The following is a 20352-nucleotide window of genomic DNA, read 5'->3' as shown; positions in this document are numbered from 1 at the left end:
AGAAGGAAATCGTTATCCAGGCTAAACAATCGTTTCTCCAGCCACCACACTTTACATCAGCCGACCAAACTAGCGGGCGGTCGTTAACGTGGCCGGCAAATACTGCATATAAGGCAGTCACACGCAAACTAGTAATCGAGCGGATTTCTGGTAACTGTCGGCAGAAACCCACCGATTTTCGTAATCGCCAGGAAATGTAGGAAATGGTTCACTTTCTTCGTTAATAAATTTTGTCCCATTGAACACCGCACATTCGCATTTTACGTGCTTTTTATTTAGTATTTACACAATTTTACCCTTTTTTCATGGACTGCGGTTAATCCTCTAGGACATGATCGTGACCTTAAATTAACATCCACACTCGGCTAAGCAATCCAATTTTTGCTATTACTTTCGATCTTGCAAATGAATCAAGCGATAGAATCATATGTAAATTATATCGGAACTTCAGATTCCGCATAACATTTTTTGCGTGACCTTTACATAAAGCCATACTAATTACACGGTTTTTTGGAAAGAATTTGTACAAAACTTTCTCGCCAGGCGCCAGTTGCGTATCCGCACCGGATACCACATAGAGGAGCAAAACGCTTCCCCGTAAATCAGCCGATCAACACCGGAACATGAATGCCGGTGAAATTAAGGCCACGGCCATGACCGGCATGCCGCCAGCCGATAATTGTGACCGCTGACTGTGCGCACGCCGGTTTCCATTCCTGTCCAGTTGTGTATGCGGGGTCCCCTTTTCACCCGAAACACCGGGGAAGCATCACAGTTTGAAGTGTCGCTGGGATTCCGTCAATCTGAGGCTAGTAAAAAAATGCCCAAATTGCCCCGTCCAACAGTTCAGCGTCGCTTGGCGCCGCTATAATGCCACTCTTTGTGCTGGCGTGTAAGTTCGTTTGCCTTCTTGCACATGAATAATTTCTTTCACACCGTTAATGCTGTCCCAATTGAAGGATCTCTGGCTGAATTCAATGCTGCCATTCATGGGATAATCAGGTTTCCGGCTGAACCTGACGATGAGGCCTTCTATGCGCACTTTGGCTTGTGAAGTGCCGCCATCCACGCCACGGCCACGCCAGCAGCACACACAGCACTGACATAAATGTCTCGCCAAACGCTTCGCCTGCATCCAAACATACAAAACAGACCGTCATGTTTTTTAATCAAGAACTTTTCACGGATATTGTAGTATGTGAGAAAAAATAACCGCCTGCGTGATTTGAATGACATCAGCAGGGCCCTGAACACGCATTTCTGCCTAATTATAGATCAGTGCACTTCATGCTAAATTAATTTTAATATGGAGCGGTTCACAAATACGTTTATTAATATTCAGCAGATTATGCGCTTTGCCGTCAAAGTAGTTTCAATGAACAAGCTTTCTGATACGGAAAAAAACATGCGCATGGATTTTAGCATGCAAATAAATATTAATAAAATCAAAGTATAAAGCATAGGAAGCATTCACGCTTCTTCTACTTTAAAGTTTAAACTGTGATACGAGGCGCTGTACGTGTTAACCGAAGCTAAATGTTAATTAAGTATAGTTTGCGGCATGCGGGGGCGCACCATCCCACATCAAGCTCTTTTGTGAATGTGAGGACAATCTTTGAGATTAAAGGCACGTGAATCACTACGTCCCCATGTTACATTCATTTAATTTGTGTTATGCTAGCTAGTTTAAATTCTTTCAGCGCGCAAATCAGACAAAAATCACAGTAATTTTAAATGTTAATACATGTTATGGGTAAGAAGGGACTTCTGCATAATCAATAAAATACGGGTAAACAACTTATCGATACGAGGCGTTTGCCGGTAGGTCATTGACATTGTTAACAATCTTTAAAAGAAAGTAACCACCATGCGCGCAGTTGCTGAACTTTATCTAAAAATTTAGGGTAAAAACATACTCATAGTTACTTATTGTATTTTTCGATATAGATCAGCGTTTAAAATGCGAGGTGATAATCTTTTATAGCTGTGAGCCCTAAGTTTTATAACATGCAAAGGTTTTATTGTAAATATTGTATAAGTGTGTAAAGTTTGATCGTAAAATAATGATGTTAATGTATCAATGAACGGCACCTGTGATCGATAGCACTGGTTCCAGCAACAATAGATAGCGGGATTGTACGCCACACTGCTCATAGCTAGCCAGTGAAGAATGAAGAAGACAAATACGTTATGATTGGAGGAATCATTCTGGGGGTTAAAATCGCGGGTCAGATGGTAAAGCGATATTGGCAACCAGCATCCGGAGAACACCATTACCACCGCTACCAGCATTTTAATCGTCTTCTGCCGGTTCCGCAGAATACTCGACAGATGATTGGTTTGATGGTTTCCGCTGGAGAGAAAAACATGTTTTAATAATTTCTCAAGATGACAATGAGCAAAAAATGCGGTTACACACATTTCGTACCATTAGGGCACTTTACGCATTTCTTTCATTTCCGGCAGTCACATTACATGCATTGAGGGTTAATATTTATTCAGATATACATATTTTTTGCTAGCATGCATTAAGGAAAAAATCAATATCCGCTGTCTCTACCAATAATACACTATTACATTGATCGTTCTTAAATACCCATCGCTTTTTATTAAAACATTCGTTGCCTTTTTTGTGATTTGACGGTTAACGTCTTAGTGCATAAACAGTTAGTTACTGTACTTGACCAATACAACTCCGTGCATTCAGGAGGCGGCGATAAATACTTTTCAGCCAAAATCCACTTTTTTATTGAAGCGCTGTGACAAAATTTTCATAATTCGAGTTCGACATACCTATATTTGTGGCATTCGTAAAAAGAAACAGAACAAATTCAAGTTTGCGTGCAGAAAGACTGATTACAGGCGCGTCAGGTTAATTATGCAAATCGATAAAGGTGTGGCGAAAGCTTACATTACAAATAATTATATTTACCGATTTACTAGGTCTAATTATATGATCTTCGTCTTCTCGGGCACTACGCGGTCAGTCACTGATAGAAACACTGCATGCTGAAGGGCATGTTTTCAAGACCGACAAAAAAGGTCGCGCGCCATTGTATCTATTACGCACTTAGGTCAGTAACACGCAGTAGCGTCGTCGTATACGCGCACTAGTCTGGACTTTCCTTAACGATTTAGTGATTTGTAAAGCAAGACATTCAGCATAAAACCACCTTTCATGAGAGGTAGGGCTCACAATACGTTCAGCAATGCAGTACTACGAACAAATATTTCATCTCACTCATAATTTTCAAAGTAGTTGCTGCACTTCAGTTAAATAAATAAAGCCTAACCTGCTGCAAAACGATATCTGGAAATTTACATAGTTCAAAAAAAGCGTTCTTGCAAATTCACTGATGGCAACAAATGTACCGGTACGAGAAAGACAACGATCTCAAATTAGAGGACAGTTCACTGATAGTTTTAAAAAAATATAAAGTATTCTTGAGCGAGTCTTTCGGTCTGTGACGTTAGCCCACTCATAAGCGTCAGAAGACCAAGCAAGCATAAAAGGATCACGCGAGCCAGGATTACTGCGCGCAAATTTCCAGACCCAGATCAGCGGTAAAAATGCGGATACGATGCGATTAAAATTCACTGCACCAACCTTCAAAATCTATCTATTGTAACATTTTCCTAGTTTTGCTGGAAAAACAACTGTTCCAATGATCCGCTCACAAAATTAAAATTTTTATTGCGTAGTATGTATATTATATATTTAAATTGGTTGGCCCACAAGCTGAACATAAAAAAATGGAGACGCTTAAGCTTACTTTGCTTTAAGTATGGCTTTAGTTGACCAGAGATTTAGTCCGATTATTCCATAAGAAAATCCAGTGATGTTCAGTGGAATAAAAAACTGCAGGATAAATGTTCCCAAGGATAAATATTGCCGGAAATCCAATCCACTCGGATACATCGCTGCGCACCTGCATAGCAAAATACCTGTATATTCTGTACATTGTACGTGTGACATTTTTTAATTATTAATAATCAGGAGCACAGAATAAACAATAATACATAATGCATAAACAGAAATATGACACCCACACCCATGCATTTCCACAGCTCCAACTGCACAGAAGATACGCCTGTACAGTAGCAAATCTAGCTACATGTAGTATATGCCTACATTTGTCAAATTTTGCCGTAATCACTACTAACTAATGTATTTCTTTATACTCATAATTATAGATCTTGTGATTCAAAATTTTTTCAAGCTCTCCAGTTGTTTTCACACACCACTTAAACCTTACAAAACATCCTATATTTTATCTTTATTTATTTTTTGAAGGGCTTAGCTATAAAATGTTATGGTAGACGTGTTAAGGGAATGGGATACCTATCTTCCAGCCCAAAAATGACTGCGTTTCAAGGTGCGCAGTTTTTACGCGCAAAATATTGTTTGTGAAGCTGTGTTGTGCTTCGTGACAGTTTGTAATTATTGTCTTTTCCTAATATATTAATTCGGAAGATACTGTATTGCCAGCGTACAAACAGTACAAGAAATCATCGAAAAGCATGGCAAAAAGCGCTTAACGGGCACGCATCTGCATGGCGGCATCCAGCTGTTCTTTGCAATCCGGATCGCGCACGCTCCATGCGGATGATGAGGGAGAATCCATCCTTTTGACGTCTTTTGAATCCTTCTCAAGCAGAACATTTACACGGTATTACGCCCGTCCACAGTCGCCTTCATATACATACACGCTCCGTATGGAATTGCAGACAAAAACAAAATAGAGCGGTTTGACTGTGCAATCATGCGGGGATGTGTCTGTCAGTTAGAAAATTAATGGTGTAGGACTGCCATCGGGACAGTTGCAGATAGCTTCCAGTAATTAAAATCAATCGATTACCTAATTGGCAGGGTGTGAGAATATCAAGGCTACTGTGCCCAAAAAAATTAGCCGGTTTGGGTTTCTATATTTAATCTGGAGCGCGTGGATTTTAAGAATGCGCGGTATTCGCACTGGTAGATACTATCAAAGGAAACTAATTAGTAGTTTCTGCCAAACGCAACAGAAATGTAGTTAATACTATAGTTTCTACGCTGCGTAAATTCAACCCTGGAAACTGGCATTCCGATGTCTCAACTAATTACGGATACAAAAATCTCCCAAGGTTAAAAGGTCTTATAATATTAAACGCCTAATTTTCTGGATTCAAAGTTTCTATGGTCTTACTTAACCGCATTACTTCAAAACTTTTGACCTTATTGCCAAAAGTGCAGAACTGCTTCTAATTATTCTAATTTAAAACAAGTACGCTTCTTACAATTTGGTTGGTTTCGTGAACTGGAACTGGGTGACTTGATGGAAAGCGGCATACGGTGTGGACATCAATGAGGCTAGGATCCACATAACAATCACCATAATCACACCGGCACGGAAGGTCAAACGCGGACGTAATGGAAACACAATCACCCGCAGTCGATCGTACGCAATACACACCTGCAATATGTACTTATTAGTTATTACGTGCTTTGCAATGTTGGCGCGGGACTTGACTCTCTTAAATGATCATGAATCATACATGTAATTCTAGCGCTAATTATCTTGGTAAATTTTAAATTTTTCCCATCACGACGTTATACACTCGTACTTTTGTTCTTCTAATTATTTTGATAGCCTTTCTGACTTCTTACGAGTATATCTAAACGTACGCGTACATAAGATACACAGAAATAACTCTGGCTTGTGACTGTTTCCCGATCAAGTGTTCAGAATCATTTGGTAAACAATAATAAACCGCAATGTAAATATTGACCGAGCCTGACGATTGATCCAAATTGTCAAACAGAAGGGCTGGTGGAGTGCCGATCATTATTTGCAGCTTACCGTAATAACGCGCACGCTTCATAGCGCTTATGTCGTTATTAGAAACAACTTACGCCACAGCATGTGGTAATGGCATTGGTGGGATAAAGCTTCTCAATGATTTCGGCTGCTACTATAATGCTAACTATATGAGTATAGACGTACGTTTCTTTGAAAACGTATTAGTTTTGAGATATACAGTTTTGTGCAATATTCGGTTTTATCTAGCATTTAAAAACCTGAGCAGAGTGATTTTGCCATAACCATACAAAATCGGGCGGTTTTATGCAATCCATAAAAATGTCAGGATGCATAAACTTCTTACCATTGTCCAACTGGAAACATAAACTGCCGTTATCTGCACAAATGGCAATAGTTGACATAATACCGATCCCAGAGGCCAATCATCCATTAGAAGCCGTACCAGGCTAAATGGAATGTTTAGGCAAGTAATCAATAAATCCGATACAGCCAAATTCAGGATAAATAGATTCGTCACTGCAAAACCAACAAATCAACTTGTAATCAGCTACGCAACTAATTCAGTTTATGGTCAGTTTAGTAAGTTTACTGTAGGTTTGATGCGGTCGCAAAGATCGTAAAAATTTGTCTATGTTTTATGTTATTAAAAATGTAAAATCACCGATAAGCAAATACACCAACTATTACACTTAATAGCATTATCAGCAAGCAAGTCGGTTCACAAAACTTTTCAAGTAATAAACGTATTAGTTTATGAGGCAAAGTGATCTACTGAAAATATCTGCACAATAGTCAAAAATGGCGCCATTTAATCTGCAGTGACCATTTAAAAAGGTCAGTAATAATTTTCCGAATGCTTCTCATGTTGTTCGGAATCGCAAAACTCAAAATGTAAAATCTCTACTTTAATAGCAATAAATTAAGATATTACGCTTCCTTAAGGAAGTGAAAATACTCGAACGATATCATTGCCGTTTTACTGAAACACACTGAAAAGTGTTAATGAATAACAATGCGATACATACAGTAGCTTGTGTCTTTAGTAAATTTACCTGTGTGCATTCTCCGCATTTTGATGATGACGTAGCACACGAGAACATTCCCAACGATAGAGGTTATAATAATGATGGCATAAGCGAGGCAGATGCACACAATGTATGCATTGTCAAAGCTAACCGGAAACGGCATATCCGATAAGGCACGATAATCATACAAGAGGTCAGTCTGATTGGCCAGACGCAGACTGACACTCTCCTGTAATTCATCCAGAGACTGACCAAGGTCAGCTCCCAGTTCCGATGCCGAACAGCCGGCGGCATTATTAATGCACGCTTTGATTTTGTTCAGTACGTCTAGACCATCGAAATCGGATGCATTATCATCCAGTCCCCGTAAGAAGTCCATGCTGATGACCATTAAGACGTCCTAATTAAATAATTACGAGATGCACTCTGCTTGAAGTTTTCCCCGCTTTTTTTATTAATCCTAAGCACCACATATTCTGATGAATCCAGTTTTGGTAAAGCAGTGATAAAATCCTTCGCGTTGTTCTATATTATACCGTATTTGCATCACGGGAACCTGACCATGCTTGATAAATCATGCGGACAACTCAATTTGCACGAAGTAGAAAAGCAGCATGATATATGCAATCGTAAAACGAGCGAGGGTTTTTGTAAATTACAGTAACTGTCAAGAACAAATTGATTTGAACGACTGAAGGAAAAAAACAGGAATGAGTTTGTGTTGCTGCACTTCCTCCCTTTACGTGTGCCACAATCTGCAGGCGCATATGTACAACCCCGCCCACAGCATTCATGCCGGCGCTTTAAAACAGGCGAAGCAGCACTACAGTATTGCGTAGTAATATTATATGTATGCAAGTAAGTACAGTACTTGCGCACTTTCACGGGAACACGTCCCGGTCGGAAAAGAAGTAAGAAGTTCGTATGTACACTGCCTACAGATATGTACGCACAAAAACCGTTATTTTAGCATTCGAGAGCCATAGCTTGCAAAACAGCACACACAAAAACTAAATTATTAGATGTTTTGGTAAAATTTGATACTGCATTTACGCATTAAGCCAATCGGTAAACAAATATTGTTTTGCACTAGTCGTTTTGCAATTTTGATCGAAGCCGGCGAAAAAGAAACTGCGCGTTAACGCCGTTGCGGGAAAAACATCATTAGGAAAGCAACTTCAAGTAGCTTGTAAAAGATAAACGAAACCGACCGATGTCTTTCCGGGATGTTTACCGGGAAAATAGCAACTAGAAATCAACACTTTTTTGACGGGTGCAGCTGACACATATGGCGAGTGTGTTCATGGCATCTGCAAATTGGAGCGGACAATCTCCCAATTAATGAGCCGGTGGAGACGGTCGAGAACAAGTAATTATTGAGGCATTAATAAATCTGAAACGCATGCTAATTGTAAGCCGAAACATGGGCGATGTACTGGTACAATTAATATATATAGCGTCTTCGAGCAAGCGTTACTGAAAGACTGATACTTTTGCTGCAATTATTACCACGACTGATTCCGAAGAAATATTATTATTAACTGCAAATTCACTCAAGCCGTAACACGCCGGAAAACAAATGTACAAGATGGCAGAGTACGTGCAGGAAGGTAAAATTTCTGCTTCGTCACTTACGACAACCATAAATGATAAATCCTCGAGTACTCACTGTGCGAAATGAGCATCCAAAATTCTTTAAATCATTAAACCATGCACGCTTTGTGCATTACCAGTGCATATAATAATTATACAACATAATCTTACTTGCAAAAGACCACCTTTCCCGAAATCTTAACCTGGATAATTTACGGATTAAAACTCATGCAACCATGAACTAATCTGGACAAATGTCAAAATATAATTCGAGCAAATGTTGATACATATGCATTGTTTCACATTGCTTAAGTCTGAAATGATGAAGCCGCTGCGCTGCATTCGATTTTAATCGTAGGTACAAGCGATTGTAACAAAACCTATCACAAATGCCTAATAAAATCCAGAAAAACGGATTTTTGCTAAAAATGCCTTCCAGGTCTCATCAAGACAAAAGAGGCGTAAAAACAGAAGACTTTCTAATCACAACGTAGACAGACTGTAGCACCGGCAAGGTCTAGGTATCTCCAGAGAATAAAAGAAACGAAATAATCCAAATAAGTACCTAGTCGGATCCTGGTCACAAATCTTCCCCGCTAATCTCCATAAAAACATCATATTCTTCGCGATTACAGTGGCCTGAGTCGGAGAAGGAGTGCTTGTAGTATTTGCCATCCACGCATATCGCTACAGAAGAAAAAAGCACAGTTAAACCCAGCCGACAAATCGCCCGAGCTGCACAGAAACCTCGTTAATCTAACTGCACGTGCGACTATCAAGCTCTTGTTAATAAAGTATTAACAACATACTATTCAGCATGTGGGAATGAGCGAAACTGCACAGGGGCATGAATATAAGTTCGTTATTACGCTGATAACAACCTCATTTAATTTTCCCGACTGTTTTCGCGCAGTGGAAAACTAACTCACATTCATCTTTTAATCCGCTACATGGGTACTGAACATTTAAAATTAGTATACCACTTTTGAAAAAGCGTCTGATATGGTTTCTCATCTAAATCTCGGTAATCCAAAAACCGTGGCGTTGAAAATTGAGAATCGAACCTATTGAAAACCTATTTCATATCTCCCGCTTACCCACAATCGACTGCGAATTTTGCTGAGTGTTGAAAGCGCAGATGCATGGAACTTCGGCTGGTACGGTGAAACTGCAGATTCCCCACTGTGAGTCACTGTACTGATTAAACAATCCAATTTTTGGTAACCTGTAATAATAATTATTCAAAATTTCAAACGTGATCACAATGTTAGAAAATAACTCCCCCATGCCAGAGACAATTTAACTGTGCTTTTTTGTTGTAATTACCTTAGAAAAACGTAGCGTACAACAAAGCAACAATAATGTACTTTATGGAAAGTTGGAAACCATTAAACGACGGTTCCCAAACGGCACCAACGAGCAGTAGCGAATAACTTGAGCATCCCGTTTAAAAAAATGCATGTGAGAACAGCTAGTATACCATCTGGATTACACCACTGCTTACTTGCTCCTTTTGTTGAGTTTCTGATCTTCAAGAGCAAAAACGTGAACCGTTCCCTTATCACTTGACACGCACAGATACTCGGAATCCAAGCTGAAATTGATCGAATAGAGGCGAGCAGTATCCATTCCGCGGCGTAGTTCCACCAGCAGTGTCCTCTTCAGAGTGTCAAAAACGCGTATCAAGGTGCCCTACAAAATGCGAAGAAATGCGTAAATGATTCAAAATCCGAGACGTCAGTGCTTATTCTGTTGATACTATAAGAACTACTCTAACAATTGTGAGTATACTCACAAGTCAGTATTCTTCTGCTGATATATTCAAGAAAGCCGTTTCGACGATTTACAGGCACCAAAATTACAACAAGAATCCCATTCTTTCGCTAGGCATACGTAGCATTAGGCTGTCCACATTTGCCATATTGTGGGATTTTTTTCGCATGCTATTGTACGTTATGTCATGCAAGTAGTAGTCCATATTATATACTACAATTACAAACTGTAAACGTCCCTTAACCCGTACCGGTAATCAGAATCACAACCTTTAAAAGTATATACCTTTGTGGAAGCCGTAGCGCATTTGTTACCATTCTGGCTAATTGCGAGGCAGGCAAGATCATTTTCGTGCGCCTTAATTGGAGCCTGGGCTTTGAATGAGCTGGCGTCGTCTCCTGATAGATCCTAAGAAAATCAGACACAGTTATGCGAGTTTTCTCACCCGTTCAAGGTCGACCGACGTCATCAGGAAGACGCTCCTGATGCAGCCAACCAGAAAACACGGTAAATTACAACTCAAGCAAGAATAAGACACCAGACATTTCTATTTCGCTGCATATAAAGTTCGCGGAATTTTCCAGGCCAAAGACCTAACGTGGTACTGGTTGCGCCAGCTTCTGCCCGCAAGCTATAAGCTATATCGGATACCACCGGTGATCGATCACATACCTTAATTTGAAGAGTTCCTTTATTTACGCCAGGGTAAACCATAATTTGTCGGTCACTGGCGGTGTTTACTTCGCACAGCCCTAAAATAAATTATATAGCAAATCCACAGCGCTCATTTGAGTAATTAAAATTTAATGTATGTACAGTAGGTAGCTGAGAAGGAAATTACCAATGAAAGTAAAAATTATGTATCAACAATACGATACAAACCTATGCAATTATCATAATAAGCAAGGCATTGGTACTCGTACTTACTGTATATGTACTTATTTCACTACTGTAGCGCTGACTCACCTCGAGGATTGTCACGCGTAGAAAGTGTGACAATCTTTTCCGGATTATTAGGAAATCGAAAGATGTGGATTTCACTCCGAAGGATGCAAATTATTCTATAGATAAGTACACGTGCATAAAAATGTTGCATAATAAGCACAAATTTTAAGCATTTAAAAAGGCAAATTTTTATTCTTAAAAATTCTCAATAATAACATTGCTCAACATTGGCTTAAAACTCTGCTGCTTCTTGCCCGACTCAAACAAGGCGATACATGCAAAAGGAAAATCAAATTCTACATCGTAGGAAATAAGGACCGACACTTAATTACTTATTTTAAGAAGGGAACTTACTTATCACGTCGGAGACGAACCGAAATTACTGGCAGGGCAAACGTCAGCTCCAACACGAATTTCTTGGCAGTATCATCCCAGATCAAGACTACATTCATGATAAGAGAAAAATGTAACTGTTTTATAACACAGTACACTTACAGGGTTCCAAACTGTTTCTTTGAAGAATAAAAGCCATATTTTCACCATTCGCAATTTTTTTATAGTTTTTTCTGTCGTACCAGTATTCTCGGCAAATTTCGGCATATTCCCTCCGCTGACAATGGCAATGAGATTGCTACGGTACAGCATTTCACAGTTTCCAACACTACCAACAAGATCCTGGTCTGCAATCACAATTCGGACCGTTTATTGATTTGAAACACAGGAGCAGAAAAGAAATATTAGGAGAACGATTAAGCATTACATCCTGAACAACGAAGTGCTGCCGATCTCAAGTTTTTGCTAAAATAACATTTTCGAGAATTTCATCATCAGATCACTACTTCAGTTTAGCAGCGAAGGAGAATCAATAAAGTAATAAAGGAAGAAGTCCGAAGAACCCTATAAAACTGAGAGATTGTAATTTACTACGGCTACGCTGAAATTTAGTCAAGAATTTCAATTTTTTAAAAAAATTACCAAATTTGAAAATCTGAGCCAATGTTTCAGAAACCCGATTAGAAAATGATAAGCGCGTTTAAGTTTACCTAGACGTAGCTTTTCCACCAAAGGATTAACGTTATAGATGCGCATTCCGGATTGAAGTCCCACGGAAAAACAGCCTAGTACAGAATACAGATCACGATTCAAGCCTTCTTCATTCTGCATCACAGCAGTCAGCTTCGATAACAGGGTTAGATCAACAACAAACCACACTTTACCGAAATCTTGGTTGTATCGAAGACCCAAAATCCCATAGTTGGCGCTCGCCATTCTTTGAAGAGCAAGGCTTATTGTACTTGTACACAATCTTCTCCGCGCGCTTGGGGATCAATCAAACAGTTCCATTGATTCAGAATTATAATTATCATAACTCATAAGCCTTAAGCAATCAGCTGCTACTACTTAGCAAGTGCACGTGCTGCGATAATGAACGATAAATCATAAACAACTGAAAAATCAAAAATGGATATGATTTGTAAAAACGCAGTAGAAATACTTGAATGAAGTCACGCGGACAATGAAATCTAAATTGTAGCACAAATAAATTATTAATTCAATAACGGCGACGAAATTATTAGGGCAAATTACGTAACTTTATGACAATCGTTGGTTGGTCTTTGCGGAAACTGATGTTTTTGTTTTCTCGTCACCGTAACAAGGCGGTAGCGCAGTTATCACGCTGTGTGTTTGCCGGTGTATCTAAACGGTAAAATAACTTAAATCGGTAAATGGTATCACTTACCTTACTTTAGTGTACTAGTACTTGTCAAATTTAAAAAGTTGTAATTACATAAACTGCATAAAATTAAGCTGTAAATTACAATAATTATTTGTAATCATTCCGTTGTTTGCATTACTGTCGCCGGTTCTCGAAGGCTTCCACTCGAGATACTCCTACAGTTCATATTTATTGAGAATACGTTCGCTGTTTGGGGAAGGCAGATTCATCTCATGCGGTTAGAAACTAGCGAAAGTCAAAGCAAGTTTTTTTTGCAGTGGTAAGGACAGAAAAATCGTACAGGACGAAAAGTGCAAAAAAACAACGCCCACTCAATATGGTTATTGTATAGATATATGGTACACAGTTAGGTTCCGGTGTTGTGTCCTTTAACAACTCACGATAGTTCTTATTAACAAAATATTTATATACGAAAGTCACGGTAGTTGCACTTGCGCACAGTAGTGATTTGCGGTATTATTTCTCGGAACCCTGCCATCCGCACATGGAGCACTGTGGAAGAGGAGCAGAAGGCTGGATATCGATGAGCGAGCCCGAGTTTCTCCGTACGTCGCGGTTGATTCCTTCAGTTAGGTGGTCCTCATCCGGCAGAATGTCCTCTGGATCACGTTGGCGAACCTGTCGGTTGTATCGGATCCATTGCCGCAGTAGCCATGCCGTTCCGGCAATTAAGAGACACATGAGTACGATTAACTCCAAGGCTTTCAGCATTAGGCCCAAGATAGACCCGGCAACGACCATTTCGTAAGACATCCGTATGCGATGTGTAAGAAAGCGATGTGTAAGAAAGCGATCGAAGATGTATGAATTTCACGATATCAATGGCGTTAACAACATAGAAATAGAAATGTCTTATAATTATAATGTACGAATAGTCATCCTCTCATTACCTTACAGAATGAAGATACTGCCGGGTTTCCTGGCGCTGTTATTACCGTAAATTTCGTAACACCGTATGAGGGCAGAGTTGTCAATGACACAGTACTATAGTAGGGCTGTCAGACGTGCTCGTATCAATAACAAAAACATTTGCGTCCATGTACTTAATCCTTTTTGGACCAGTGGTCGCCTTAATCACCGCACTTTTAGTTTGATAGCGTTTTAATTAGAAGTCCATAGTTAGCAATACTGAATATTGACCCGCACAGAAGGAAACCATATGTTATATAGGCCACAATAATTTTACAACTTCCACACCTGTAGAAGTACCGTGCTTCATACATATTACCGTGCTTCCGCACTTCACCGCTCCAGTAAAACTAATACGTACATACGTTTTCCTGTTATTCACCTGCCAGGTATAACAAGTGCTGCCTAGTCTTCCCGACCCCTATTCGGCACTCGAGTTTGTACCGTATATTTGTCTGCATAATAAGCAAAATAACTATATAGATTACTGGAAGCGGCGACGACTCCAGCACCTATTGTAGGTATTTGACATGTGCAAAGCACAACTTCAGCTGACACTGCGACCCGGCTACCCAGTAAGAGCTGTACAAGGTACTGCCGCTTCTGAAGCTTGTGCAGCACATTGTAAGTAACTCGTACATGTTAAATACTGCTGACTTAATGATTTTGATTTATTGATCAACCAAATTTGTCTCTTCAGAATGGATTTCGGGAATTTTTCGTTTGCGGCGAGAAGCGCGTATGAGCGCCGCAAGACCTTAATTAATGCCGCAAGCGGTGGACTTATTTATGGCTCGAAGTCTACATTATTAATACAAAGTTGCTGTCCACATTTGCATCGATTTTAAATTTATTCCGAACTGTATGCTACTTTGGGAGCGGTAGACGATAGAACCAAATCAGAACAAAAACTTACAACAGTTTTACCGTCAGACATCTTCATACAGAACCATGCTTTCAGTTCCACAACCCGTTTCATCTTCTACTAGTGTACAACATGACCTTTTCATTAGCATTGCTTCCTAGCAGACCAGGGTGTCCAGCACCCTCCAGCTGACTAGCAATCTGTGCACTTAATCCCGACGCACTAATATCATATTTACTCCCGGTATTATCGGCAGTTTTGGCACTGCGTCCATAGGGTGTCGGTCCACTGTATGTACTGCCGCCGGTGTAGGGATCATAATATGAGCTGGAGCTGGTTCCGGTTGGATAATGACTGCTGTAGGATCCCGACAGATTTGAGGAATAAGAATCATAGTTATTATTGTTATTATAATTATTGTTGTTGTTGTTGCCGTAGCTCGAACGTCCGTATCCACCGGAATTTCCATACTTTCCACCCGATCCATAATTATTGCCACCGTAGCTGGATCCTGCAGAGGAGGCTTTAAAAGAATTTGTCGCATATTGATTGATGTAGCCCGCGTTATTATTGCCGGATGACGACAACTGATTGCCGTAATTAATATTGTTCTGTCGACCAGAGGCAACAGCTTGGTTCCCGTTATTATTACAGTTGTAGCAAGCATTTGTGTTATCAGAATTAAATAAATAATCCGGCATATATGGGCCCGCACCTAAACATTAACCAAAAACGTGATAGATGGGACCCTTTACGGTTTTCAATAAAAAAACAAGGGGGGCAATAATAGGTTTCGGAAAATTAATTTAAACAATTTTCCACAGATTGTATTTAACAAAAAGATGTAAAATTAATAAGATAATTAAGGTTTTATTGGGTTCCCACCTACCGGTTTTGGTCAATGTTTTGCTGTGCATGCAGAAACTTACCATAGCCTCCGCTGGAATAGCCATAGCTAGAACTGCCCTTCCCTCCATAGCCACCGCTGCCGTAGTTACTGCCGCCATAACCTTTGTTTCCATAATCATTATAGCCGCCACCTCCGTAACTGTTGCTGCCGTAATTGTTGTTATTGCTACCATAACCGCTGCTACCATAGTTATTATTGTTGCTGTAACCGCCGCCATAGCTGTTTCCGCCGTAGCTGTTTCCGCCATAACTGTTGTCTCGGTAGTTGTTGCCGCCGTATGATCCGCCGCCGCCATAGTTGTTGTTGCCGTAACCACCCCCATAATTGTTACCACCTCCGCCATACCCTCCATAACCGCCACCGTAACCGTAATCATAGGCCGGCACCGGGATAGGTGCGGGAATCGGGATCGGTGGTCCCGGCACGGGAATGGGCGGACCGGGCACCGGTACCGGAATGGGAATTGGTGGTGGTGGTGGATAGAGAATAGGAGGCACTGTTTATAATGACACAGAGACAACAGTTTTGTTAAAGACCCGGCACACCACTTGATGCTAATCAATACTGGGCGTTTTGACAGTTTATGCAGTGGTCAAGCAAACTTGAACCTTAAGGAGCCTGGTTAAATTGCTAAAGGCTAAGCAGGTCACATAATCGAGCAATGCGCATCTAAAGCTGATGTCACAGAGATTCTGCCGCGCGGCTCCCCGGCTTTCTGCCAGGGAGCACAAGTGCTTATTACGGACAAGTGGCTCCTAAGTGCCGACAGTTATAACTGATTTTACATTGGTGATACGGCGGTAACCTTCATTTTTGATTTCCTTGCACTGTGAGTCTGTGACCTGTGCTCATGCCATGATTTATATTTGGACTGCGACAGAATCTAACGGAGGCATGCATCCCCGTAAAGGCAATTGTGGGTATAATTATCATTATAAAATCCTTTGTACATAAATGATAGCCGCATATAATATTGGAAATTAGCAAAATAAGGTTATTACAAATTAACATTCGTGGCTTGTGAACATTCCACATTTGGTTATAAATCTGTGATATCTTAAGCAAAGCCTGGTATTCTCATAGCAACACATTCCTATTGCCACAAATGAATTATAATTCCTTGAAATTTTTACTGACAGAGATATGAGTACATAATTCTCAGTTTTCAAAAAGGGATTAACAACTGCTGAAAAAGATTGCGCCCTTCGGTTTCAGAAGAATATTTTACATGCCACTTGAAACCTTTCCAAAAAAAACCAACAACTCTGCTTTCTCGGAAAGCCCTATTTCAAGGAGCCAAACAAAAAGGATGGCTTAAAGGTGCATGTGTATTGAAGTTGTTGGCTCGTAAGTATACTAAGCATAGACTTTTTCGAGAAATAGAAGTAGAGCAAATAAGGTTGAGGATAATGTGTTCGTCAATAATTTTCCGAAAAACTAAATAGAAGTACCAGTTGTTTAAAAGTGATGAGAACTGAATCTTGCGGAGATCGCACGATCACTGTATGGACAACGGTCAGTGGCGTCAAATGTCGATTTCGAACGCTTTCAAGAAGGTTACCGCGTTTGGGTATTGATTCCACAAATCCACATTTTTGTTCATGCACAATATAAGTACTACCTATACATACATTATACATTTTTGCGGATGTAAAGTGGAAAGCACGGCTAAACGGGCAAAAAAACTAATGAAGACGAAATTAAAATAAGATAAATCTGGATTTTTTGATCAATATCACAATTTTTATGCATTCATTTTTATGGCTTGTTTAACTTACTTGGATATCCATATCCTCCTCCGTAACCGCCGCCACCATATCCGCCACCGCCATACCCGCCACCGCCGTATCCACCTCCACCGTAACCGCCACCTCCATAACCACCGCCGCCATAACCGCCTCCTCCGTATCCGCCGCCTCCATATCCGCCTCCGCCATATCCTCCATATCCGCCACCATACGGCATGGCATAGCTGGGCGCCAAATAGCTAGAGGACTGTCCGTAACTTGAGCCGGTAATGGGAACACCCTGGATGACGTTTGTCCCGGTGACGGTGGTGCCGGCCACCGGTGTCCCTACCACCACATTCTGTCGAGCGGGATCCGCTGTTCCCTGGGCGGCGGTTGTAACGGTGATACTGAGCGGTACACTACCGCTCGCGGGTGACGCTTGCCGACTGGTCAGTGCGCTGCCCGTCGCGGCGGTCAGCCGGGCCGACACTTCTTTCCGTTTTGATGCATCGGCAATTGTGGGCTGGAATTCGCGTTTGGCGACGCTGGAGGAGGATGCGGCCGCCGCCGGCTCTTGAGCAGTCTCCGCGCAGACGCACGAAAGGAAGATGAGGGCAAAAATATGGCCGAGAAGCCGCATTGTTTCTCGGGGGAAGAGAGACAGTGACCGCAGATGGTGGCAACTTAATCCTTAACCATTTATTGAAAATTAATTGATAAAAAAGCAGACAAGTCGATGCAACTGACTGACGACTCAGCGCAGGGAGTTTGCACTAAAAAGGTCTTAGGAGCCAACTGACCATCCGAGCATCGCGGCGAGTTTATTTGAGGGTGTTAGCTAAAGAAAAACTGATGATGCTCTCCCCTCACTGGGCAGCTGCACTGGCTGCTAATAGCTCTTGACTTTGAAATAACCGAGCAAATGCTCGTGAATGTCTGGCTCTTGTCTTTATATGTTTTTTTTCTTTCTTTCTCGATATTACTTGAGCTCCGTTATAGCCCGGCCTGCCCCGTATAGCGCTCGGTATCATAAGTTATGACGCTTGTTCATTCAAGGCAACAGGTTAACTAGAAAGACAAATATGCTGAGCCGGAGTGATTGAACTAATTTGTCTCTCCACTGTAAACGATCAAGCTGACCGGTAGCGTAAACCGTTCAACATCCATGTTAAACAACTACAAATCCCTGCGGTGCTGGCCGTACAGCACCGGACTATACGCTTCAAGATACTGTCCAGTTTTTAATCCGCCAAAAATCATGTTTTCCATCAACGACATGCGTAACGTCGTGTGATGATGTGCGTTCTCAGCCATCCTAATAACGTGCGGTCTGTGTGTGTGTATTCGCGCACAGACTGGCTTGATGGAATCCTTCCGGATCGATAGGTTGAATCAAAACAGCTAAGTAACTTTGATAATCCAATAACGCGTACGACAAGACAACGGTTGAAAGCTTAGCGGTTTCGGTTCGGCATTTGTGAAACTGTCATAGGGAAATAAAGAGAAACTGTAGTATCAAAAATATCTGCTACCTGTTAGCTAGGGCTCATGTTGTTATGGTGCAACTGCCAATGCTACAGCGGTGCTGTTAGTACTTACAAAAAATGAATAGGTAAAATAAAATTTGTGATTTTATAAATATTTTATCAATATAGCAAGAATTAATTAATTAATCAATTAATGACGTTACTGCTGTGTTAAACTTATTTTTATAAAACCAAATCGAAATTCCTGAAAAATGCATGTGACATTCATCGGTACTGTAGGAGCAAAAATTCAAAAAGTTTACGAAAATATAATTAATGAGTAATAATTACAGGTTTTTAATGCGAAATGTTTGCACAAATATATGTGGCCCATCGGGTCATTTTATAAAAGTATGTTGTATAATTATAAGGCATACGTGTATACAGTTTTATGCAAAGAATAAGATGTTAAAATTAAAGCATTTCTATGCGCTCTCTTTTTTATTCTTATACAGTATTTGCAGTGGTTGTTAATATCAAATGAATGGAAAGTAAATAATGGCTTGTCGACCTCTGTTGCTTTGAATAATCTCTTTAGGTGACGGTGACGATACGGTCCAAAAAAGTAAGCACCCTGCATGCACAAGTTATGTGCATTGAATCATGCCTGCATGCTGCAATGAATGCAAACCTTCCACAAAATTATCGTAAATTCTAAACTTTCCGATAAAGGTAAACTATAGCTTTAGCGCATACGTAAATGCTTAATTTATAATCCCAACGAACGGGTGTGATCGTTATATCACAAGATCCCCCCAGCATACAAACATCTCCACGATTTAAGTGGACGAAATGTCCTCTTGATACGTAGCACTAATTTCGCGCTGTAAACAGTACTACACCTGTCAAGCACCATCTGACCATAACTTCTTCAAACATTTAGCCATACCGGCAGTTTCTTTGACCTTAGGAAAGCTGTTAGATCATGGCGCAATGCAAATGTCGTTAAAGGTCAGGTGCTGTGGGAGTGGGTGTCGTCGTTTTTACCGTGCTGGTATGATGTGATATGCTTTAAATTTGGAACCCAGCACGTAGACAACGCGCGCGAGAATACACAACGGTGCCTACCAAGTTCACGGTCACTGGCGCGCAACGTACATCCAATATGGGCAGCTGTGTAGAGTAGCGCCTTGTGATGCTGTCACATTGATAAATGTTTGCCTGTTTATTTTAATATGTTTGTTTGCACGCGTGCGTTTTATGGGGAAAAGTTACCGTATAAGCTTCTTTAAATGAATACGTACTTGTTGCAATGCAGCAATTAGCGAAAACTTAAACAGCACGGAAATAAACCAAATTATCAGATGACTTATTGCTAAATCAACAGTTTTTCAATAAAAGTTAATAAACTGTACAGAAAATGTAAACCGCACACAAATGAAAACCGCGGCTTCGTTTCATCATTCATGCATCTAACTTTTACTGCATAAAATCTGCAAAGTTATGAGCAACCGCAGATTGGTATTTTACTCCTGCTGTATATAATATTTTATGGCATAGTTTATACAAAAATAAATGTTAGCTTAAAGTTTAATGT

The 20352-nt window shown here is 40.5% G+C and overlaps 3 protein-coding genes across 3 annotated transcripts; all 3 read right to left on the bottom strand.

The window, feature by feature from the left end:
- Window positions 1-274: 274 nt before the first annotated feature.
- LOC129587090 (G-protein coupled receptor 83-like) lies at window positions 275-7701 on the bottom strand. The gene is made up of 6 exons (XM_055480677.1): window positions 6854-7701; window positions 6145-6317; window positions 5278-5453; window positions 3774-3929; window positions 2092-2353; window positions 275-1129 (listed from the first exon to the last, which is right to left on the bottom strand). The coding sequence occupies exons 1-6, from the start codon at window positions 7215-7217 to the stop codon at window positions 866-868; spliced, it is 1395 nt and encodes a 464-aa protein (XP_055336652.1). The 5' UTR covers window positions 7218-7701; the 3' UTR covers window positions 275-865.
- A 1054-nt stretch (window positions 7702-8755) lies between these two features.
- On the bottom strand, window positions 8756-12770 carry LOC129587083 (WD repeat domain phosphoinositide-interacting protein 4-like). The gene is made up of 10 exons (XM_055480671.1): window positions 12355-12770; window positions 12181-12255; window positions 11713-11817; window positions 11492-11579; window positions 11159-11253; window positions 10865-10944; window positions 10478-10600; window positions 9924-10111; window positions 9517-9644; window positions 8756-9106 (listed from the first exon to the last, which is right to left on the bottom strand). Exons 1-10 carry the CDS (start codon window positions 12404-12406, stop codon window positions 9000-9002), a joined length of 1041 nt encoding a protein of 346 aa, XP_055336646.1. The 5' UTR covers window positions 12407-12770; the 3' UTR covers window positions 8756-8999.
- Window positions 12771-14628: 1858 nt separating this feature from the next.
- Window positions 14629-18193, bottom strand: LOC129587102 (loricrin-like). The gene is made up of 3 exons (XM_055480694.1): window positions 17338-18193; window positions 15579-16055; window positions 14629-15160 (listed from the first exon to the last, which is right to left on the bottom strand). The coding sequence occupies exons 1-3, from the start codon at window positions 17927-17929 to the stop codon at window positions 14760-14762; spliced, it is 1470 nt and encodes a 489-aa protein (XP_055336669.1). The 5' UTR covers window positions 17930-18193; the 3' UTR covers window positions 14629-14759.
- Between the last annotated feature and the right edge of the window lie 2159 nt (window positions 18194-20352).

Source organism: Paramacrobiotus metropolitanus, unplaced genomic scaffold, assembly GCF_019649055.1.
Source record: "Paramacrobiotus metropolitanus isolate TYO unplaced genomic scaffold, Prichtersi_v1.0 Parri_scaffold0000023, whole genome shotgun sequence".
NCBI classification, from domain to species: Eukaryota; Metazoa; Tardigrada; class Eutardigrada; order Parachela; family Macrobiotidae; genus Paramacrobiotus; species Paramacrobiotus metropolitanus.
Note: the sequence above shows the minus strand (reverse complement) of the source record. Positions and strands in the feature narration are given on the sequence as shown.